The sequence below is a fragment of the Bubalus kerabau genome, chromosome 9 (assembly GCF_029407905.1).
Source record: "Bubalus kerabau isolate K-KA32 ecotype Philippines breed swamp buffalo chromosome 9, PCC_UOA_SB_1v2, whole genome shotgun sequence".
Taxonomy (NCBI): Eukaryota; Metazoa; Chordata; class Mammalia; order Artiodactyla; family Bovidae; genus Bubalus; species Bubalus kerabau.
The window spans coordinates 30695351-30717371 of NC_073632.1; the positions used below are offsets into that span (position 1 = coordinate 30695351).

At 41.7% G+C, this 22021-nt stretch overlaps 1 protein-coding gene across 12 annotated transcripts in view; it reads right to left on the bottom strand.

The window, feature by feature from the left end:
- Window positions 1–22021, bottom strand: part of UBE3D (ubiquitin protein ligase E3D) — a 232181-nt gene that overhangs the window by 115212 nt on the left and 94948 nt on the right. The window contains exon 10 of one of the 12 annotated variants that reach the window (XM_055534897.1): window positions 4409–6978. The exons of 10 other annotated variants lie outside the window; for them this stretch is intronic. In XM_055534897.1, coding sequence (XP_055390872.1) covers window positions 6967–6978 — 12 coding nt within the window. In that variant the 3' untranslated portion in view covers window positions 4409–6966. Of the gene's footprint in view, window positions 1–4408; window positions 6979–14199; window positions 14315–22021 lie in introns of those variants that run through there. One more of the 12 variants, XM_055534895.1, reaches the window with a different exon arrangement.

Here is a 22021-nt window from a genome sequence, read left to right on the forward strand (position 1 = left end):
GAGTTGTACAGTACAGATATGAGTTGTATCCAGTACAACTCATATCAAGTAGATATGACTACGTGAAAAACCATAGCTTTGACTAGATGGACTTTTGTTGGCAAAGTCATGTCTCTGCTTTTTAACATGCTGTCTAGGTTTGTCATAGTTTTTCTTTCAAGGAGCAAGTGTCTTTTAATTTCATGGCTGCAGTTACCATCCACATTTAATTCTCAAAGACAGCCAAAAAAACCTAAGAGGGTAGAGGTAAAAATCTACTTCCCCTTCAGGTACTTTTTAACATCCTTCTTTATGTAATTTTTCCTTTTCTTGGTTATTTTCCTATCTTTCTTCAAACCTCTTATTAAATTTTCATTACAGTACTTTCACTTGGGCACTTTTTAATTAATTTTTCATTTCTGAAGTAATGTTATCTTTTTCTTTCATTTCTTTCCCGAGTTCAATGAACTCCTTCTTTATTTATCCAGGGTTTTGTCCATTTTGCATTTGATTTAAATGGCTTTTCATATCCTCAAATGCTTGTTTGAGAATTCTTAATTCTGTTTGGAGTGTGAACTTATACTTTTGTTTTGCTTTATGAGGATAATTTTCCTGAGATGATACTTAGGATTTTTTAATTGTTTGATTTTATAAAATTCCTTCTACTGACTTTCCTTTTGTTCATTTTTATTATACTGGAAAATTTTATAAGGTTCCCATCTTAAAAGATGCCCTTTCCTGTCAGTCCAGGAAAGGCCCAGAGCTTTAGTGGGGTTTTCTGTCAGTGTTTCAGTGGTAGGAAAGAGGTGTGATTCTCTTTTTACAAAGTACTTTTGTTTTTGCTTTTTCTCCTCCAGAAGCTATACTTTTAGAACACTGCTCCATTAAGTGATGTCTCTTTTAAATCATGCCTGCCCCCTTTATATTGTGTCTGCCTCTAAATGGTGCACCTGTATTGCATCTGGCCCTTTAAATCCCTTCGCTAAATTCCATACTCTGATCTGTTTGTACATTTCTTGTACATTTTTCTAGTATTATAAAATTTAGGCTGGATTTAATTTTTATAGTGGCCATTCTAAAAAGTTCTTAGGTACATTTGCTAGTCTTCCCCATCTCCTCTGCAGTATTTTTAAGTCTGCTTTGCTTCATCAAAAGATTTGTGGCAGAGTGGAGATGGGGCAGAAATATAAGAAACTAAGTACTGGAACCTGTTGATTTTTTTTTTTTTTCCTATTTACTCACAGTCACTTTGCAGTTCTAGCATTCTCTATCTCCAGAATAATGCTAATGTTAATGCTAAAGGTGTGGTTCTGTGTAGAATTTTCATGGTTGGAAGTTATTTCCTATTGTTTTCACTTTGGGAGGCTGATTACTACATAGCTGTCACTGTTTTCTATGATATGGAAATGTGCAGGGAGCATTTTTAGACTCCGGATGATCAGAGAATGGAGAAAGAGAGGGAGACAAGATTAAAAAGAAAGGCCAGTTAAAGGAGAAAAGCAGGGCTCTAGCTTACTGTTGCCAAGACTATAGCAACAGGAGAGAAGGAAACCTTTAAGTTTTGTATCCAGGGTCAAACTCAGGCTGGGGCTTCTCTGGCAGGTTCTCAATACCCGACAGTGCACAATTTTGAGGTGTTTTTTTTGTTTTTTTGTTTTTTTTTTGTAGGGGAGGGAAAGACACAAACAAAATAATTTACAAAACTGATAAAAAGCATCATCTTCACAGTGAGACTCTCCAAGCCTTCTACATGATGAGATGAAACTAATCATCAACTGAAAGATAAAATTTAAAAACTCTTAAATACCAGGGCAAGATTAGTTTAAACAAATTTTTTAAAGCACCTAAATATGACTGCAAATTGTGTTTCGGATACTATCACTGGGTTATAAAAGAAATAATAAAGTTGAGAAAAAATGGAAAATCCAGTGAATGGTTGAGCTAGTTCTACTGTAATTAAACACAATTTCCTTTCCATTTCACCCAAGTCTAAAAGTAAAAACAAAGCCACAATCCATTTGTCTCTAGAAACCACTGTGTAATTTGTGACCTGAACTGCTGACAACATTTAGTAGAAAACTAAAAAAGTGGGGATATTTAATTCTATTATGACCTAAGGTACTTCATTTCCTCACCATGCCGCTCACCCACGAAAAGGAAAATTGGACTCCAGAAATAGAGTAGTGGTAAAATGTGATACCAATTACATTAATTATAAAATGGCCACACCTTGCTTTCATTATTTACAAAGAGCTTTCACACAGGAAGGGTAATTGTTATTCTCCTACCACGCATGTAAAACACCAAGGTTATATCACAGAGAGCCAAAGATGACATTGAAAGTCCTTGTCTTGAATTCTTCAAATATGTGGCAGTGATGGATAAAATATAAGAGAAAGTTCCAAATCATAGCTGCACTCAACAAGCTAAGCATCTTCTTGGACCAGAAGCACAAAGTGGGGAGTCAGGGCCAAAGCGAGGGGCCTTATGAGGCAGAAGTCAAGGCCAGGCTCCAGGGTGGAGTAATGTTCACCAAAGGAGACCCAAGAAAGCTGCTGCTGTCACCTGCTGGTGGTTACGATTCACACGGACTCTGCCTCTGCAGCAATGGCAAGAGGCCAGGCTGCCTACTGGGTCAGCGGGTGGATGTGCACCCAGGATCAGCAGAGAGCTCTACCATTCTGGACTCGGTGCTGGATGAGGTGGGCCAAAGTAGTGGGTTACAGTCCATGGGGTCACAAAAGAGTTGGATACAACTCAGCAACTAAACAACAACAAGGATATAAGGTACAGCATGGTTACTCTAGCTAACAACTGTATTGTATATTTGAGACTCGTTCAGAGAGTGGACCTTAAAAGTCTTTGTCTCAAGAAAAAAAAATTTGTTAACCATGTATGGTGATGGATGCTAACTAGACTTACTATGGTGATCATTTTGCAGTATATATAAATATTGAATCACTATATTGTATATCTGAAATATAACATTATATTCAGTTATACTTCAGTTTTAAAAACCTTGATACCCTGGAAATGAAAAAAAATATTAACTGAACTAAAACTCTAGTTGGGAAAGACACCAGAATGAATAAACTGGACAACCTAGTAGCAAGGAATTTATCCTGAATGCACACATAAGAAATAACATTTAAGAGATAAGCAGAATAGACAAAGACTCTGCTGCTGCTGCTGCTGCTGCTGCTGCTAAGTCGCTTCAGTCGTGTCCGACTCTGTGCGACCCCATAGACGGCAGCCCACCAGGCTTCCCCATCCCTGGGATTCTCCAGGCAAGAACACTGGAGTGGGTTGCCATTTCCTTCTCCAATGCATGAAAGTGAAAAGTGAAAGTGAAGTTGCTCAGTCGTGTCCGACTCTTAGCGACCCCATGGACTGCAGCCCACCAACCTCCTCCATCCATGGGATTTTCCAGGCAAGAGTACTGGAGTGGAGTGCCATTGCCTACTCCGCTGAAAGACTCTAATATATGTCTAATAAGATATCAATAGAAGGAAATAGGCTGGGGGAGGGAGATCATAGAGATTTTATATAATGGCTAGTGATTTTCCAGAACTAAAGACAGGAGTCCTCACTTGGAGTAGTCTCAGAATACTGAGTAGAATACATTCTTAAAAATGCACACCAAGACACCACTGTAAAGTTACAGTACATCAAGCATAAAGATAGAATCTTACAGACCAGTAGGAGAAAACAGATGGACCCCATCCACAGAGCAACAGACAATAATGTTACAAAGGCTGTCTTATCAACAGAAAGAGATGGCAGAAGGCAATAAGTGATAGACCTTCAAACTGAAAAGGTATACAGAATTCTGTACCATCATTCAAGAACAGAATGAAAACATTTCAGAGAGAAGGTCTGTGAAAGGAATACCAAAGGATATGGAATGTCAGGGAAAGAGAAAACAAAAAGTATGTTACTAAGGTGTATATATGCAATGAATATTAAAATAATTAAAATTGATAACTTATTTGTTTTTAAGTGCAACAGTAGATAATAAAAATGGGGCAGATGTGGGGTAAGGGGAAGAAATGTGCTAAATGGGTAGTTAGAATACGATAAGGTGCTTGCCTGTTTGAAAAAGGTAAAGATACTGAAGAGTTTTGCTTTTACTCTACAACACTTCATGTTTAAAAATTCTAAGAGCAACCACTACAAGAGGAAACCTGCAAGCTATTGCTTCCAGGGCAGCAAAGGAAGTGTTTTAGAAACGGATGAGAAAACTCTCAAGACAACAAAGAACAAGAAACAAAAAAAAAAAGAAACGATCAAGCGTGACAACCATAAAACACACACTCCACACTTCCTCCACAAAGATGGTAGATGTGCATCCAACTGTATTATTAATCACAGTAATGCAAGTTGGTTTAACTACTCTATTTAAAATAAAATACCAAGAACCATGTCTTCTGTTTGCAGTACTCTGATTTCTGCTAAAATTATCAGTACATTTGGGGGACTCTGAAGTGTTGAAAAGCAGCTGATGGTTCAGATGGACAATCTCTGAAATGTTTATGACAACCGGTTTGCAAATGGTTGTCAAATTGAAGGTAAGGAGAAGGAGATAATAAGGCCAATAGGGGCAGCATCAGAAATATTGGGACTATAGACAAATGTAGTTGCTTATAAAGAATTTCATTCAGCTCTAAAGAGACAAGAAAAGGCACCAGCATTTAAACACTACTTGGCTAATTCTTTAATTTACTTTGTGTTCTCTTATTACAGCTTCTGACAACACACCAGCCATCTTCTTGTATGTTACACGTTAATCAAACTGCCTTAAATTATCGCAGACTGACTGTTGATGCTCACTGCGTGAAGCCCAGGCTGATGCTACAGAAAGACTCTCTCTGCTGTCCCTGCGTCATTACTTCTCTGGGACTGTCATTCACAACTTGTCACTAGAAGGAAGCAATGTGCTGATCTCTAAGAGGGATGCCAGTCTCGGGCTGGATACTAGCCTGTGTTCTTTAGAGCAACTTCATCCACAAGCTCTCTCAGTTCTGTGAATCCTTCAACTCCTGACACTTAGAATCAGTGGATTTTTGAGCTGATGGAATGAGAAACCTGGAGTCTCAGAGGGAAGTGACTTGTTGCCCACTGCACCGGTTGCAGGTACAGCACGCAAGCACAGAACTTAGACCCATCTTCCACCTCTGTATCAGAAATTATCCTCATTACATCATAGGTAAGGTCATCAAGAGCGAGAACCAGAGGAATCCTAAAGTCACTTCATTGTTTTTCCTCACAATTCCTCCGGCCTGGTCCCCTACACCTCTTGTTGTTCTAAATTTTCTCTCTACTGAGCAACCAGTGGTTACTAGGTAGGTTCTCAACGGAGGCTCAGAAGACTTTCCCTTCAGATTCATGGTTTCCTTAAAGGCTGGTATCCCTCCCAGACTACTGTTTTCTCCTAAAGCCTGAAAAGCTCCTTCAAACAACACACTGGCTTCCTCCACGGAAGAAACAAGTATATTCACTTCACTCTGCTTCTAAAACCTGACACACACCTTTAGCCTCCTCTTCAGAAAGTAAGACCAGGAAGTCATCTGATTAAACACAGCCATGCTTGGTGGCAAAGAACAAAGACCCTTTGTTTATAGCTCTGGGCAAGGGGAGAAACTCACATTTCAGAAAATTTTCTTGGAGTAACCATACTTACAAGTAAAATAATGCAAAGACAAAACCACTGGAAAACTCCTAAGCCACAGACATTTCAGTGTGGACCAGGATCCAGAGTCAGAAACAGAAGCTGAAACCAAAAGGAGGAGTAGCCTGAGGAGGGTAAAGAGGAGAGAAGCAGAGAGATCAAAGGCTGTGCAGAGAATATCCCAGGCTTCTCTCTCTTTCTCTTCTCTGATACTCAGTCTACCGGACGGTGTTTTGCATTTGCCCACCTTCAGATGAAGGGGTAAGCCGGGGTGTCTCAGGCAGTAAGAGCTGGGGGCCAGACAGCACCCTAACCCCGTTGTTTACCTTTCTTTGTGGTTGGTAGGAAGGTCCTGAGACAAGAGACCCCATTCTCTTGGAAAGGAGGAAAAAAAAAAACTACATTATGTGGCTTTCTTTGTGCTTTCCTTCAGTTAAACATTTCCAATATGTTCAAAAGAAATAAGAACCTAGTCCCTTTCAGTTCAGTTCAGTTGAGTTGCTCAGTCATGTCCAACTCTTTGCTACCCCATGAATCGCAGCACGCCAGGCCTCCTTGTCCATCACCAACTCCCAGAGTTCACTCAAACTCATGTCCATTGAGTCAGTGATGCCATCCAACCATCTCATGCTCTGTCGTCCCCTTCTCCTCCTGACTTCAGTCTTCTCGGCACCAGGATCTTTGACAATGAGTCAGTTCTTCACATCAGATAGCCAAAGGATTGGAGCTTCAGCTTCAACATCAACCCTTCAAGATTGATTTCCTTTAGGATTGACTGGTTTGATCTCCTTGCAGTCCAAGGACTCTCAAGAGCCTTCTCCAACACCACAGTTCAAAAGCATCAATTCTTCGGCACTCAGCTTTCTTCAAAGTCCAACTCTCAAATCCATACATGATCACAGGAAAAACCATAGCCTTGACTAGATGGACCTTTGTTGGCAAAGTAATGTCTCTGCTTTTGAATATTCTATCTAGGTTGGTCATAACTTTTCTTCCAAGGAATAAGCGTCTTTTAATTCCATGGCTGCAGTCACCATCCACAGTGATTTTGGAGCCCAGAAAAATAAAGTCTGACACCGTTTCCACTGTTTCCCCAACTATTTGCCATGCAGTGATGGGACCAGATGCCGTGATCTTCATTTTCTGAATGTTGAGCTTTAAGCCAACTTTTTCACTCTCCTCTTTCACTTTCATCAAGAAGCTTTTTAGTTCCTGTTCACTTTCTGCCATAAGGGTGGTATCATCTGCATATCTGAGGTTATTGGTATTTCTCCAGGCAATCTCGATTCCAGCTTGTGCTTCTTCCAGCCCAGCATTTCTCATGATGTACTCTGCATATAAGTTAAATAAGCAAGGTGACAATATACAGCCTTGACGTACTCCTTTTCCTATTTGGAACTAGCCCCTTAAAGGAACAACATATGTATATATATAACGTATATATATAACAATGAGTTATATTGTTCCGTCTGGGTGAATACATTAGGAACAGCAGGAAACAGACAAAATGACTCTATGTGCATCTACTTTCAATGCAACTTAGTCTTTTAACCCAACACCCTCACAGTACAAAGAACCAAAACCCAGAAATCAGGTTACCTGGCTAGGTCAGGGTCACAAAACCCAGGTGGTGCAGATCTCAGACTAGACCCTGAGTGTCCAACATCAGGGTCCTAGGAAGTCAGCCTTGCCATGAGCAGGAGAGGATACCAGGGTTACATGGCCCAGATGGAGGGAAGATTCTAGGTTCACAAATGGCAGAGGAGAAGGACAACTCACAGAGATAACTGACACTTGGATTCTACCAAGCATCTCAGTGCAGAAGGGAACTATCATGGCAGAAGAAAAAGATAGAAAAAGAAAAAACTACAAATTGTATGACTATGATTCAGTTTACCTCATTCGTTAGGGGCTGTGTTATGTGCAGATTAAAAAGAAACAGTGAAGAAAAGTGTGAAATAAGCTATTTGAGCTAGGTGTTCATCAAAAAGAAAGGTTTTCTTCCTGTACATTTCTCACTTCAGTGGGAATATATTCCATTATACTTAAGTATAATGGTTCTTGAAAGCCTTTTTTAGAGACATTTTGGATGTTTGTTACAATGCAGATGCCGGGATCTCCTTCAAGTTACTGAACCAGAATCCCTGAGGCTCTCACTAAGAAATCTGAATTATGAGCAAGCTTCCTATGGACACTGACATTTTAGAACCAGTTCACTTCAGTACAGTTCAGACACTCAGTCATGTCTGACTCTTTGCGACCCCATGGATTGCAGCATGCCAGGCTTCCTTGTCCATCACCAACTTGTGGAGTCTACTCAAACACATGGCCATTGAGTCAATGATGCCATCCAACCATCTCATCCTCTGTCGTTCCCTTCTCCTCCCACCTTCAATCTTTCCCAGCATCAGGGTCTTTAAATTAGTCAGTTCTTTACATCAGGTGGCCAAAGTATTGGAGATTTAGCATCAGTCCTTCCAATGAATATTCAGGGTTGATTTCCTTTAGTATGGACTGGTTGGATCTCCTTGATGTCCAAGGGACTCTCAAGAGTCTTCTCCAAGACCACAGGTCAAAAGCATCAGTTCTTTGGCACTCAGCTTTCTTTATAGTCGAACTCTCACATCTATACATGACTATTGGAAAAACCATGGCTTTGACTAGATGGACCTTTGTTGGCAAAGTAATGTCTCTGCTTTTTAATATGCTGTCTAGGTTGATAATAGCTTTTCTTCCAAGGAGCAAGCGTCTTTTAATTTAATGGCTGCAGTCACCATCCAGTGATTTTGGAGCCCCCCAAAATAGTCTGTCACTGTTTCCATTGTTTCCCCATGTATTTGCCATGAAGTGATGGGACCAGATGCCACGATGTTAGTTTTCTGAATGTTGAGTTTTAAACCAGCTTTTTCACTCTCCTCTTTCACTTTCATCAAGAGGCTCTTTACTACTTCTTTGCTTTCTGCCATAAGGGTGGTGTCATCTGCATATCTGAAGTTATTGATATTTCTCCTGGCAATCTTGATTCCAGCATGTGCTTCATCCAGCATTTCTCATGATGTACTCTGCATATAAGTTAAATAAACAGGGTGACAATATGCAGCCTTGAAGTACCCCTTTCCCGATTTGGAACCAGTCTGTTTTTCCATGTCCAGTTCTAACTGTTCCTTCTTGACTTGCATACAGATTTCTCAGGAGGCAGGTCAGGTGGTCTGGTATTCCCATCTCTTTCAGAATTTTCCAGTTTGTTGTGATCCACAGAGTCAAAGGCTTTGGTGTAGTCAATAAAGCAGAAGTAGATGTTTCTCTGGAACTCTCTTGCTTTTTCAGTGATCCAATGGATATTGGCAATTTGATCTCTGGTTCCTTTACCTTTTCTAAATCCAGCTTGAACATCTGGAAGTTCGCAGTTCGCGTATTGTTGAAGCCTGGCTTGGAGAATTTTGAGCATTACTTTGCTAGCATTTGAAATGAGTGCAATTGTGTGGTAGTCTGAACATTCTTCGGCATTGCCTTTCTTTGGGATTGGAATGAAAACTGACCTTTTCCAGTCCTGTGGCCACTGCTGAGTTTTCCAAATTTGCTGGCATATTGAGTGTAGCACTTTCACAGCATCACCTTTTAGGATTTGAAATAGCTCAACTGGAGTTCCATCACCTCCACTAGCTTTGTACATAGTGATGCTTCCTAAGGCTCACTTGACTTCACATTCCAGAATGTCTGACTCTAGGTGAGTGATCACACCATCGTGAAGATCTTTTCTGTATAGTTCTTCTGTGTATTCTTGCCACCTATTCTTAATATCTTCTGCTTCTGTTAGGTCCATACCATTTCTGTCCTTTATTGAGCCCATCTTTGCATGAAATGTTCCCTTGGTATCTCTAATTTTCTTGAAGAGATCTCTAGTCTTTCCCATTCTATTGTTTTCCTCTATTTCTTTGCATTGATCTCTTAGGCTTTCTTATCTCTCCTTGCTATTTTTTGGAACTATGCATTCAAATGGGTATATCTTTCCTTTTCTCCTTTGCATTTAGCTTCTCTTCTTTTCTCAGCTATTTGTAAGGCCTCCTCAGACAACCATTTTGCCTTTTTGCATTTTTCTTGGGGATGGTCTTGATCACCACCTCCTGTACAATGTCATGAACCTCCATCCATAGTTCTTCAGGCACTCTATCAGATGTAGTCTCTTAAATCTATTTCTTACTTCCACTGTATAATCGTAAGGGATTTGGTTTAGGTCATCCCTGAATGGTCTGGTGGTTTTCCCTACTTTATTCAATTTAAGTCTGAATTTGGCAATAAGGAGTTCATGATCTGAGCCACAATCACTTCCCAGTCTTGTTTTTGCTGACTGTATAGAGCTTCTCCATCTTTAGCTGCAAAGAATATAATCAATCTGATTTCGGTATTGACCATCTGGTGATGTTCATGTGTAGAGTCTTGTCTTGTTGGAAAAGGGTGTTTGCTATGACCAGTGTGTTCTCTTGGCAAAACTCTTTTAGCCTTTGCCCTGCTTCATTCTGTACTCCAAGGCCAAATTTGCCTGTTACTCCAGGTATTTCTTGACTTCCTACTTTTGCATTCCAGTCCCCTGTAATGAAAAGGACATCTTTTTGGGGTGTTAGTTCTAGAAGGTCATGTAGGTCTTCATAGAGGCATTCGACTTCAGCTTCTTCAGCTGGAAGCAGCTTCTTTAGAACCAAAACCATTCATAATCCCTTCATGGGAGAATTAGTTGAACTCCATCTGCCCTCCAGGCCTCCCCACGCCCACTTCAGAGAGACTCAGCCCAAGACAGTGAGTGCCCTCCAATCAGAGGCTCCCAAGCCCTGACAGGTCTTATCCCCCAGCCAGGCCCTGAAGGACTGAACTGGTTTAATTTGAAGATTTCTATATTTTTATGCTAAAACTGCAAACAAGTATTGCTCTGCTAATGAAAAACATATCAAATTTTTCTATCATCAGAATGTATTTTTCCCTTCAAAGTTGCAGGGGAGGGGGACAGAGTGACTGACTTTCTGGGCTACACTTCTCTCAATAATGCCCAAGTCAGGGTACCCGGCGCCACCAGACTCCCCTACCAAGTGGCAGCTTCTTGGAGTAAAGGTCACGAGGTTAGACTATGGGAGGCCCAGACACTATCCCACTTTGCCTACAAGTCCAACTCTTTCGAAGGGACAGAAATTTCTGAGGAGCAGGGTGTGTGGCAGGAGATACCGGTGCAGGCAGCAGCTGCCTGAAAGACTCATTGTAGCAGCTGGAAGACCCGTGGGCTGGCTTACCCCCTGGGAAGCCTCCAGGCTCCTGCTGGGCCCCTCCACATTTTCTCTAGAATGTGGCCAAACAGCCAGTATGAGAGGAGATGGAGGAAGTAGCATTCAAATTAGAGAACTGTATCAATCTAAGGATTCCTGCTTATTTCCCCAAACCACAGCATGCCCTGAGGGGCAGAAAGGAAGGATAAGGCAACATCCTTTCCGCATCCAAATTGCTGAGGCACTTCTCAGAAGACTGTTTTAAGGAGACAGATTGAAAATAGCCAGAGCAGTAATCACTACCTTTGAGCCTGGATTCTCTAAATATAACGAGTGACACTCAATTTTGGATTATCTCTGCCCACTGAGGAGAAAAATGTCAGCAGGAAAGAAAGATGGTCACACCTCGGGACCTGAGGGTGCCAAGCTGAACCCTCTCGAATCTCTGGGACGTGCTCGTGGATCCCCAGAGGAACTTCCATCCAGCAAGTGGCTGCTGTCTTGATGAGGGTCTGCCTGCCTCCTGACTCCATCTGCAGCAACCTTTGGATATCTGGAGTGGCTTCCAGCCTCTCTCCCCTCCATTCCTACCTAATGACAGGACCCTTGTTTATAAAGCCCCCGAGAGTCCTTGACAGTCACCAGGAAGGCTGTCTTCATGCCAGTGATGACAGAGGAAAAAGCAGAATACTGCCAGTAACAGAGTCCCAGCATCTCCAGTGAGGCCAACTTTATGCTAAAATATATTTTCTCTGTGTATATAAAGATATATATATATATATATATATATATATATATATGGAGAGAGAGAGACATTAACAAGAATTACCTTGTCAGTACTGCTGATGCCCGGTGATTTTAATTCCATTTACATTTTTTGGCATTTTCCAATTTCTTTTTTAATCATGAAGGTGATTATCTTTTTATAATCATTTAATAAAACATTACCTTAAATGATATTAATAGCTATAATTTACCTAGATGTGAACATGGCATATGACAGACAAAGCCATTTATGTCGTGCAGTGTCTAAAGCAGACAAGAAGAAAGCGGTATAGAGTCAGAAACTTCTCTTTCTCTTCTTGGTAGCCCCTTTGTTGCAACTCATCTGTAAAGTTGTCGGGCCTCTGCCTACCCATTTGTTGGAGTCCTTGGAGACTGCATATATCTAAAAAAAGTTCCTAAGTTTAAACCACAACTTCAAACTTCCATACTAAACCAAATTTTTATGTGTTATTTTGTTCTCCTCCTCTGTTCTGATATAGATATTAAAACAGGTACTGAAAAAGTAGCCAGATGATAATGTAAAATTATTCATTTCTGAACAGTTGAGAGGTTTAATAAAGTCAACCCTTGAAGAATGTGGAGGTTAATTTGTGTATAACTTAACAGCTGGCCCTCTGTATCCACAGTTCCTCTTCCCATCAGTGTATTTGACCAACCTCAGATTGCATAGTGCTGTGGTATTTACCACTGAAATATACTATGTATAAGAGAAATTGTGTGGATCAATCCCACATTTTTCAAGGGTCAACTGTATATGGTTTTTATATTATGGAAAGGGTGACATTTAAGTATCATTGGGTTTCTTAAAGTTAAAACCAAACTACATACAAGTAATATAATGAACTGAGAATTTCCTGCTCTGGAATAGTATATGAGACCCTTGGTTAAGGTGCTTCATTTGCTTCACCTTTCCCCAATTGAGAGTGTATGATTTCAAACCCATCAAGAGCTGAGGAAACATCCTTGACCAAGCCTATCAGGTGGTAACAGACACACTCTATTAAAAGCTTTTTTGTTTCTTCTCTTCTACATAATTTCATTGCCTTATGCAACCACATAGTATATACATAAAACTATAGTTTGATGAAGTTCAACATATTTGCCAGGATCCATACAGCTCAGAATACTCCCATAGCTGAAGGCTGTGGTTCTCTAAAGGATGATATTAATAAAAGATACTGCTGCTGCCATATGGTAAAAATAAGATGTAGAAGACCCCAGACCATTAAAGGGGACCATTTGCTACTTTCTCTGATGTAACTGCCATGGGATGGAATACATAATAGCTTCAGAACCAGAAGACCTAGGTGTGAAACACAGCCCTGCATTTACATGCTGTCATGATCTTGCCTATCCTGCTTACCTTCCACCTCCTTGATATCGGAGTTGTTGTGAGGATTTTAAAAAGGATAATGTCTGTGAAAATACTTGAAATTATTGTAGAATACAGCAATTTATCTGAGGAAGAAAAAGAAGCCTCAATTCTGGAGAGCTAAACCCTTGAAAACCTCATTCACACAGATTAGATGGTCTGGAGCAGTGGGTGGAGCTGGAGTTAGAGGTCAGGTGCTAGAGTGAAGAGAAGGGGTTTCTTCAACTTGGCACTCAAGGCCATGGAACAGTCCTACCATCTCAGTTGGGTATAAGCTTTCAATAGACTCCCCTTGGGAATTCTCAGTGTGAGTCAACCCATCAGTTAGGAGAGAGACAGTTTAGCCAGATGTGTGCGCTCAGTCTCTCAGTCATGTCTGACTCTTTGTGACCCCATGGACTGTAGCCTACCAGGCTCCTCCCTCCATGGGACTTTTCAGGCAAGAATACTGGAGTGGGTTGCCATTTCCTCCTCCAAGGGATCTTTCCAACCCAAGGATTGAACCCATATCTCCTGCATTGGCAGCCAGGTCCTTTTACCACTGAATTACTTGGGAAGCTTCAGCTAGATGGCTCTCTCTATTATGGGAAGTCTTTGCCACATTACTGTCAATACCCAGCAATGCTGAATAGAGTGGGCAGCAGGTGCAGACCCAGAAAGCAATGGGGCCAGGGGCCTGCTGGGGCTCTGGACTGGACCTGTGTGCCCTGTCAGGTGCTGAAGGAACATCTTATTTCTGTCTTTCTGAGCAAGGTGGCCCTGACCAGGAGGAGAGCCACCTAGTCACTAAAGGGAGAGACATTCACCTTATTACAATCCATTGCTAAATCTGCAGCACTACTTCTTTCAGAGATAAACAAGGCTCTGAAGCGCATGTGTGTGCTGTGTGCATCATGGTCATCCAAATCTTTCAAGACCGGGCAGGACACTGTTTCCTCATTTGTGTTTTGAGAGCATTAATCCTATGAAATGCTCTGGACAGTCTTCCTGGTATCACATTTCAAAAATATTTACTACATTCTTCAGCTAGAAGGGTCATATTGCCCCTTATACACATGAAAAGGCCCTGAAAAACCTTGAAGTTAAGAAAAACAAAATCTAATTTTATTTAACCAAACTTCTTTTAATAGGCAACATTATCTGGCAGTTAAGAATGGGAGGTATGGTTGTCTACAGCCAGGCTTTGAACCATATGTTCTTCCACTCACCAGCTGTATAAGCATGGGAAAGTTAATCTCTCTGGCTCAGTTTTCGTGCCTGTGAAATGGGAATAATAATACATCTTCCTCATGGTGTTTTTCATGAAAATGAAATGAGCTAAAAAGTACAGATCGCTGAGAACAGGGTCCAGAATACAGAAAGCACTGAATAAATATTAGCTATTATAATTTGTATGCTTATTATCTGATGATTAACTATCTGTTTTCTATGACACTTACTTATATCCTAAGCAACTTGTGTCCCATGGGATAGGGAAACAGAATAGGTAAAATCACTTGTAGCACAAAAAGTCTAGCAGAGGAATCAGAGTTTCAGCCTCCAATGTCGACTTCCCCTTCCTGTTTTTTATTTATAAAAATAAGGTCATTGGACTAGTTGATCCTTCCAGCTACAATAGTCCAAGATTCTAAAAAAGAGGCACAGAACCATTAAACGCAACGTCCCCTACCCAGTCCTGGATCCAACCTGGGTACTCTATGGTTCTACCTTCCAGAGACCTTGTTCAAATTTTAAGTTGCCATGGCAAGACTTCAGGTTAAGAAACCAGTTGCAGCTCTGCAAGATGAATGTGGAAACTGCATCCTGTCACCTCCCCGCAGAGCTGCGAAACGCTCAGCAGGGAATCAAGCTGACAGCGTTACAGTGGCAGCAGCTGCCACCTACCTGCTCCACAGTCACTTCAGCCCCCTCAGCCTCAGTTTCTGCACCAAAGTATCACTCCAATTTTTCCCCTCTTGTGGTCTCCAGGGCCCAGAAGGTGCCTGGACCTGTACACTGGTCACCTACTCTGGTTATCTTGGATACTGCATGCTCCTCCCAAGGGCCGAACTCTTCTTCGCATCTTCCTCATTTGTACAGAGCTCCAGGCTATAATTTCAGATACCCATCTGTGCTCAATCTTGTTGACCTATCTCAAATTTGGACCTTACCTCTGGAGTCCACCCTGTCCCAGAAGGGGAAAGGCTGCTGCTTCTGCCCCGAGGGTGTCCTGTCCACACCTCTGCTTTCTCCTAGTTCAGTCTTTTGGAATTTTCTAGAATGTCAGACGGCTACACCACTTTGAATTTTACTTGTGAATCCATCTATTCATCTCTAGCAAGCCAACCAATATTTATTGAATGATTCCTGCTGCTGCTGCTGCTAAGTCGCTTCAGTCGTGTCCGACTCTGTGCGACCCCATAGACGGTGGCAGCCCGCTAGGCTGCCCCGTCCCTGGGATTCTCCAGGCAAGAACACTGGAGTGGCTTGCCATTTCCTTCTCCAATGCATGAAAGTGAAAAGTGAAAGTGAAGTCGCTCAGTCGTGTCCGACTCTTAGCGACCCCATGGACTACAGCCTACCAGGTTCCTCCATCCATGGGATTTTCCAGGCAAGAGTACTGGACTGGGGTACCATTGCCTTCTCTGTGAATGATTCCTACATGTAAGCAAACTTCTAAGTTCTGTTGATGCAATGATGAGCCGAAACATTCTCCCTGTTTCCATTCAACACATATTTTAGTAGAGGAAAAAACTCAAACTCATGTCCATTGAGACAGTGATGCCATCCAACCATCTCACCCTCCGTCGTCCCATTCTCCTCCCACCTTCAATCTTTCCCAGCATCAGGATCTTTTCCAGTGAGTTAGTTCTTCACATCAGCTGGCCAAAGGATTGGAGTTCAGGCTTCACCATCAGTCCTTCCAATGAATATCCAATGATTTCCTTTAGGGTTGACTGCTTGGATTTCCTTGCAGTCCAAAGGACTCTCAAGAGTCTTCTCCAACACCACAGTTCAAAAGCATACATTCTTCTGTGCTCAGCTTTCCTTATGGTCCAACTCTCACATCCATACATGACTACTGGAAAAGCGTAGCATTCACTAGACGGACCTTTGTCAACAAAGTAATGTCTCTGCTTTTTACTAAGCTGTCTAGGTGGATCATAGCTTTTCTTCCAAGGAGCTAACATCTTTCAATTTCATGGCTGCAGTCACCATCTGCAGTGATTTTGGAGCCCCCAAAAATAAAGTCAGCCACTGTTTCCATTGTTTCCTCATCTATTTGCCTCATCTATTTGAAGTGGTGGGACCAAATGTCATGTTCTTTGTTTTCTGAATGTTGAATTTTAAGCGAACTTTTTCCACTCTCCTCTTTCACTTTCATCAAGAGGCTCTTTAGTTCTTTTTCACTTTCTGCCATAAGAGTGGTGTCACCTGCAAATCTGAGGTTATTGACATTTCTCCCGGCAATCTCGATTCCAGCTTGTGCTTCCTCCAGCCCGGCGTTTTGCATGATGTACACTGCATATAAGTTAAATAAGTAGGGTGACAAAATGCAGCCTTGACTTATTCCTTTCCCGATTTTAAACCAGTCTGTTGTTCCATGTCCAGTTCTACCTGTTACTTCTTCACCTGCATATAGATTTATCAGGAGGCAGGTCAGGTGGTCTGATATTCCCATCTCTTGAAAAATTTTCCACAGTGTCTTGTGATCCACACAGTCAAAGGCTTTAGCATAGTCAATAAAGCAGAAGTAGACGTCTTTCTGGAACTCTCTTGCTTTTTCAATGATCCAGTGGATATTGGCAATTTGATCTCTGGTTCCTCTGCCTTTTCTAAATCCAGTTTGAACTTTTGGAAGTTCATGGTTCATGTACTGTTGAAGCCTTGCTTGGAGAACTCTGAGCATTATTTTGCTAGCATGTGAGATGAGTGCAACTGTATGGTAGTTTGAGCATTCTTTGGCATTGCCTTTCTTTGGGATTGGAATGAAAACTGACCTTTTCCAGTCCTGTGGCCACTGCTGAGTTTTCCAAATTTGCTGGCATATTGAGTGCAGCACTTTCACAGCATCATCTTTTAGGATTTGAAATAGCTCAACTGGAATTCCATCACCTCCACCATCTTTGTACATAGTGATATTTCCTAAGACTCACTGGACTTCGCATTCCAGAATGTGTGGCTCTAGGTGAGTGATCACACCATTGTGGTTATATGGGTCATGAAGATCTATTTTGTATAGTTCTTCTGTGTATTCTTGCCATGTTTTCTTAATATCTTCTGCTTCTGTTAGGTCTATACCATTTCTATCCTTTATTGTGCCCATCTTTCCATGAAATGTTCCCTTGGTATCTCTAATTTTCTTGAAGAGATCTCTAGTCTTTCCCATTCTATTGTTTTCTTCTGTTTCTCTGCGTTGATCTCTGAGGAAGGCTTTCTTATCTCTCCTTGCTATCTTTTGGAACTCTGCATTTAAATGGGTATATCTTTCCTTTTCTCCTTTGCATTTAGCTTCTCTTCTTTTCTCAGCTATTTGTAAGGCCTCGTCAGACAACCCTTTTGCCTTTTTGCATTTCTTTTTCTTGAGGATGGTCTTGATCACTGCTTCCTGTACAATGCCACGAACCTCTGTCCACAGTTCTTCAGGCACTCTATCAGATCTAATCTCTTGAATCTATTTGTCACTTCTATTGTATAATCATAAGGGATTTGATTTAGGTCATACCTGAATGATCTGGTGGTTTTCCTTACTTTCTTCAATTTAAGTCAATATTTGACTTAAACTGACTTGTTGCCAATATTTGGCAACAAGGAGTTCATGATCTGAGCCACACATGATCTGAGTCCGCTCCTGGTCTTGTTTTTGCCGACTATATTATATAGGGTTTCTCCATCTCTGGCTGCAAAGAATGTAATCAATCTGATTTCGGTGTTGACCATCTGGTGATGTCCATGTGTAGAGTCTTCTCTTGTGTTGTTGGAAGAGGGTCTTTGCTATGACCAGTGCATTCTCTTGGCAAAACTCTGTTAACCTTTGCCCTGCTTTGTTTTGTACTCCAAGGCCAAAGTTGCCTGTTACTCCAAGTAGCTCTTGACTTCCCACTTTTGCATTCCAGTCCCCTATAATGAAAAGGACATCTTTTCTGGGTGTTAGTTCTAGAAGGTCTTATAGGTCTTCATAGAACTGTTCAACTTCAGCTTCTTCAACATTACTGGTCGGGGCATAGACTTGGATTATTGTGATATTGAATGGTTTGCCTTGGAAACGATCAGAGATCATTCTGTCGTTTTTGAGACTGCACTCAACTACTGCATTTTGGACTCTTTCGTTGACCATGATGGCTACTCCATTTCTTCTAAGGGGTTCTTGCCCACAGTAGTAGATATAATGGTCATCTGAGTTAAATTCACCCATTCCATCCCTCTGGGTCGTCCCAGTGCAGTCCATTTTAGTTCACTGATTCCTAAAATGTCTATGTTCACTCTTGCCATCTCCTGTTTGACCACTTCCAATTTACCTTGATTCATGGACCTAATATTCCAGGTTTCTAAGCCATATTGCTCTTTACAGCATCGGACTTTACTTCCATCACCAGTCACATCCACAATTGGTTGCTGTTTCTGCTTTGGCTCTGTCTCTTCATTCTGTCTGGAGTTATTTCTCCACTGAATTCTAGTAGCATATTGGGTACCTACTGACCTGGGGAGGTCATCTTTCAGTGTTTTATCTTTTTGCCTTTTCTTACTGTTCATGGGGTTCTCAAGGCAAGAATACTGAAGTGGTTTGCCATTCCCTTCTCCAATGGACCATGTTTTGTAAGAACTCTCCACCATGACCCGTCCATCTTGGGTGGCCCTACACAGTATGGCTTATAGTTTTACTGAATTAGACAAGGCTGCGGTCCATGTGATCAGTTGAATAGTTTTCTGTGATTGTGGTTTTCATTCTGTCTGCCCTCTGACAGACAAGGAAAAGAGGCTTATGGAAGCTTCCTGATGGGAGAGACTGACAGATGAAGTGAGATCTGAAAAACAAGAGGGCCCAGCCTTGCAAAGGTCTGGTCCAGAGTGTTCTCCTGCAAGCACAGAGAACAGCCAGTGCACAGACTCAGAGGCCAGGACCAGGTCAGGAAAGGGGGTAGGAAGTAAGGCCAGTGTAGCTAGAGCAGAGCGAAGGGGAGTGAGCACATGAGACTGGGGACAGATGTTGCCGGCCCATGAGGTCTGGATTAAGGAGCCTGAATTTTGTTCTCATTGTGATAGGAATCAACTGTAAGCAGGGAGTGACATGGTAAATCCATCCTTCTTCTTGGGGCATGTGTTCCCAAACAATACAACTATAGTATGTGCTTAGCAATACATCAGTGATTCTCAACCAAATTCTACATTGTGTTTGCTCATCATCATACCAGGGATATTAAGATACTGGACCAGGGCTGAAGTGAAAATTATAACAAAACTACCCAATGATATCCCTGTTAGGCTGGGAATTACACTGTAATTTAAGAGCTTAAGAAGTTAGAATTTCAGATACATTATAAGCTCTAATTAATAAGTCAGTCCTTCTGGGATTTGCTAGTGATAATAGCTCAGGCAGCAGTGCAGTCTGAATGAATAACATTTTTACAGAAAAAGCAGGATTGCTCACAGTAACTTACTCGGCCTAGAAAGTTAGAGAACTGAAAATGTAACGATGGTATCTTTAACAAGTGTCATCCTACTACTTTATAGCTCTTGCCAATACAGGCCTTTTAAAAAAAAGTGTACTAAAGTGAGTTTCCAATTGAAAAGATAAATGCAGGCAACATTAGCAGCCCCATTCTTTGCCATTGTAATAAATGATGAGGTAGGTGTTTCAAAGATGAAAAAGCAGAGCATCCCTTTCTAATCTTGACAGACATCCTACCCTGTTCACTGATCCTGTATCTTGGAGTGAAGACCTGCATGGGGAAGTTGATTCCTGCAGTGTTCCTGGTGAGTCTTTCCAGGGGTAGCAGCAGGGACAACATCTCTTTAACAGACACTGTTCACGAACCTGTGCCCAGCTTATCTATACCATTGAAACTGGGAAAGCATGTGTGCTCCTGACAATCATATTTGGCAAATGGACTGAAATCAGTCACTAACAAGGGGGACAGTCAGTAATTAACATTCTGACGGCGAGAGCTCCTGTGATGAGAGGTGCCAGGAGCAAACGCTGATGGTACCTAGGGTGGGCCAGGCTTTTGTGCCTGTGTGTGTATGTGTGCTCAAGGTGAGTTCCTCGAAGGGAGCTGGGTTTCCTCCATCTCCTGTAGAAGATACACAGTTGGGCCTCCTCTCAAATCCCCCATGCCTGGCTTAGATTACTCTTTTACCTTTAATCTCTTTAAGACTTGTGTGGAGGATACTTTGTAATAAAACGACTCTCAATTTATATCACCCATGGATGACTGTTCTATCTCCCCAATAGGCTATAAAATCCTTCAAGTCCAAGTCATCTCTTTTGCTCCCCACTCACCTGTCATATAAAAACAACCAACAGTGTAGGAGGGAGTGAAATAAAACATAATTGTCTTCAGCCTCGCTCCCCAAAGATAACCACTATTAAGTTCCTTGCATCTCCCATAAAAGTTTGCGGGCAAACTTCTGTGTTATTCAGTGTTCAATCCAAGGAGCAAAACTTAGAAGAAATATGGATTTATACATAGAATTTCAAATCAGTTCCGGTTCAGGGCAGTATGTGTGCATGCGTGCTAAGTTGCTTCAGTCTTGTCCGACTCTGTGACCCCATGGACTGTAGCCCACCAGGCTCCTCTGTCCATGGGATTCTCTATGCAAGAATATTGGTGTGGGTTGCCATTTTCTTCTCCAGGGGATCTTCCCAACCCAGGGATTGGACCCACATCTCTTAAGTCTCCTGCATTGGCAGGCAGATTCTTTACCACTAGCACCACCTGGGAAGCCCCACAGGGAAGTATACAAATAAATAATTATAAATTATTACTAATTAATTATAAATTAGTACATCAGTACATAAAAGGGGTGTACATAAATTATACATAAATTAGTACATAATTAGGTCTTCCCTGGTGGCTCAGTCAGTAAAGAATCTGCATGCAATGCAGGAAACCCCAGTTTGATCCCTGGGTCAGGAAGATCCCCTGGAGAAGGGAATGGCAACCCACTCCAGTATTCTTGCCTAGAGATTCCCATGGACAGAGGAGCCTGGCGGGCTACAGTCCATGGGGTCACAAAGAGTCAAACACGACCGAGTGACTAACACTTCAAGGGGTGTAGTGGACATTCCAAGGTAGATGAGACCACTCGGTTATCACAGCACAAGCCTGGCAAGTCCAACTCTGTCTCTAATATGCTGGCTGTTCTCTGGCCAACTGACTCCATCTCTCTGTATCTCAGTTTCCTCTCCTACAAAATCAGAATCTGTTCTCTATGGTCCTTGAATCCAAGAACTTGGAATTAACAGTTGAGTAATGATAAATACAAACAGGTATGCCACAGCCAAAGTCTGAAATGTGTTATCAGGAAGACAATCACAAAGACAATCAATGTAACAGAATTCCAGGAGAATACAGTTGCAAATTATTATGCAACAGTTATTACTATTTTTAACTAAATTCCTGAGGAAAACCCACATCTTGTTTTAACACAGAGATGCACCAAGCAATATCCTCTGATTCGGAAGTTATCTTAGGCCATCAGCAACTCTTCACAAGTAGAAACAACCACTCAGATTCACTCATTTCTCAGCAATGCATGTGGCCTGCTCACCAGCAGTAGAGGGCTCGGGAATATTTTTCCATTGCTGAGAGTTAGAGATAAGCTCAATAACATTTGGTAGCTACAGGGTCACACCTGAAGTGACTAGTCAACATCGGAATTCTCATATGCCACCTTGGTGACAACTAGCTGACTACCAGGGAGGGGGTCTTCCTAGTGGTCAGTCTACATGTGATGTTGTTTGACCACATCCAATACCAGGAG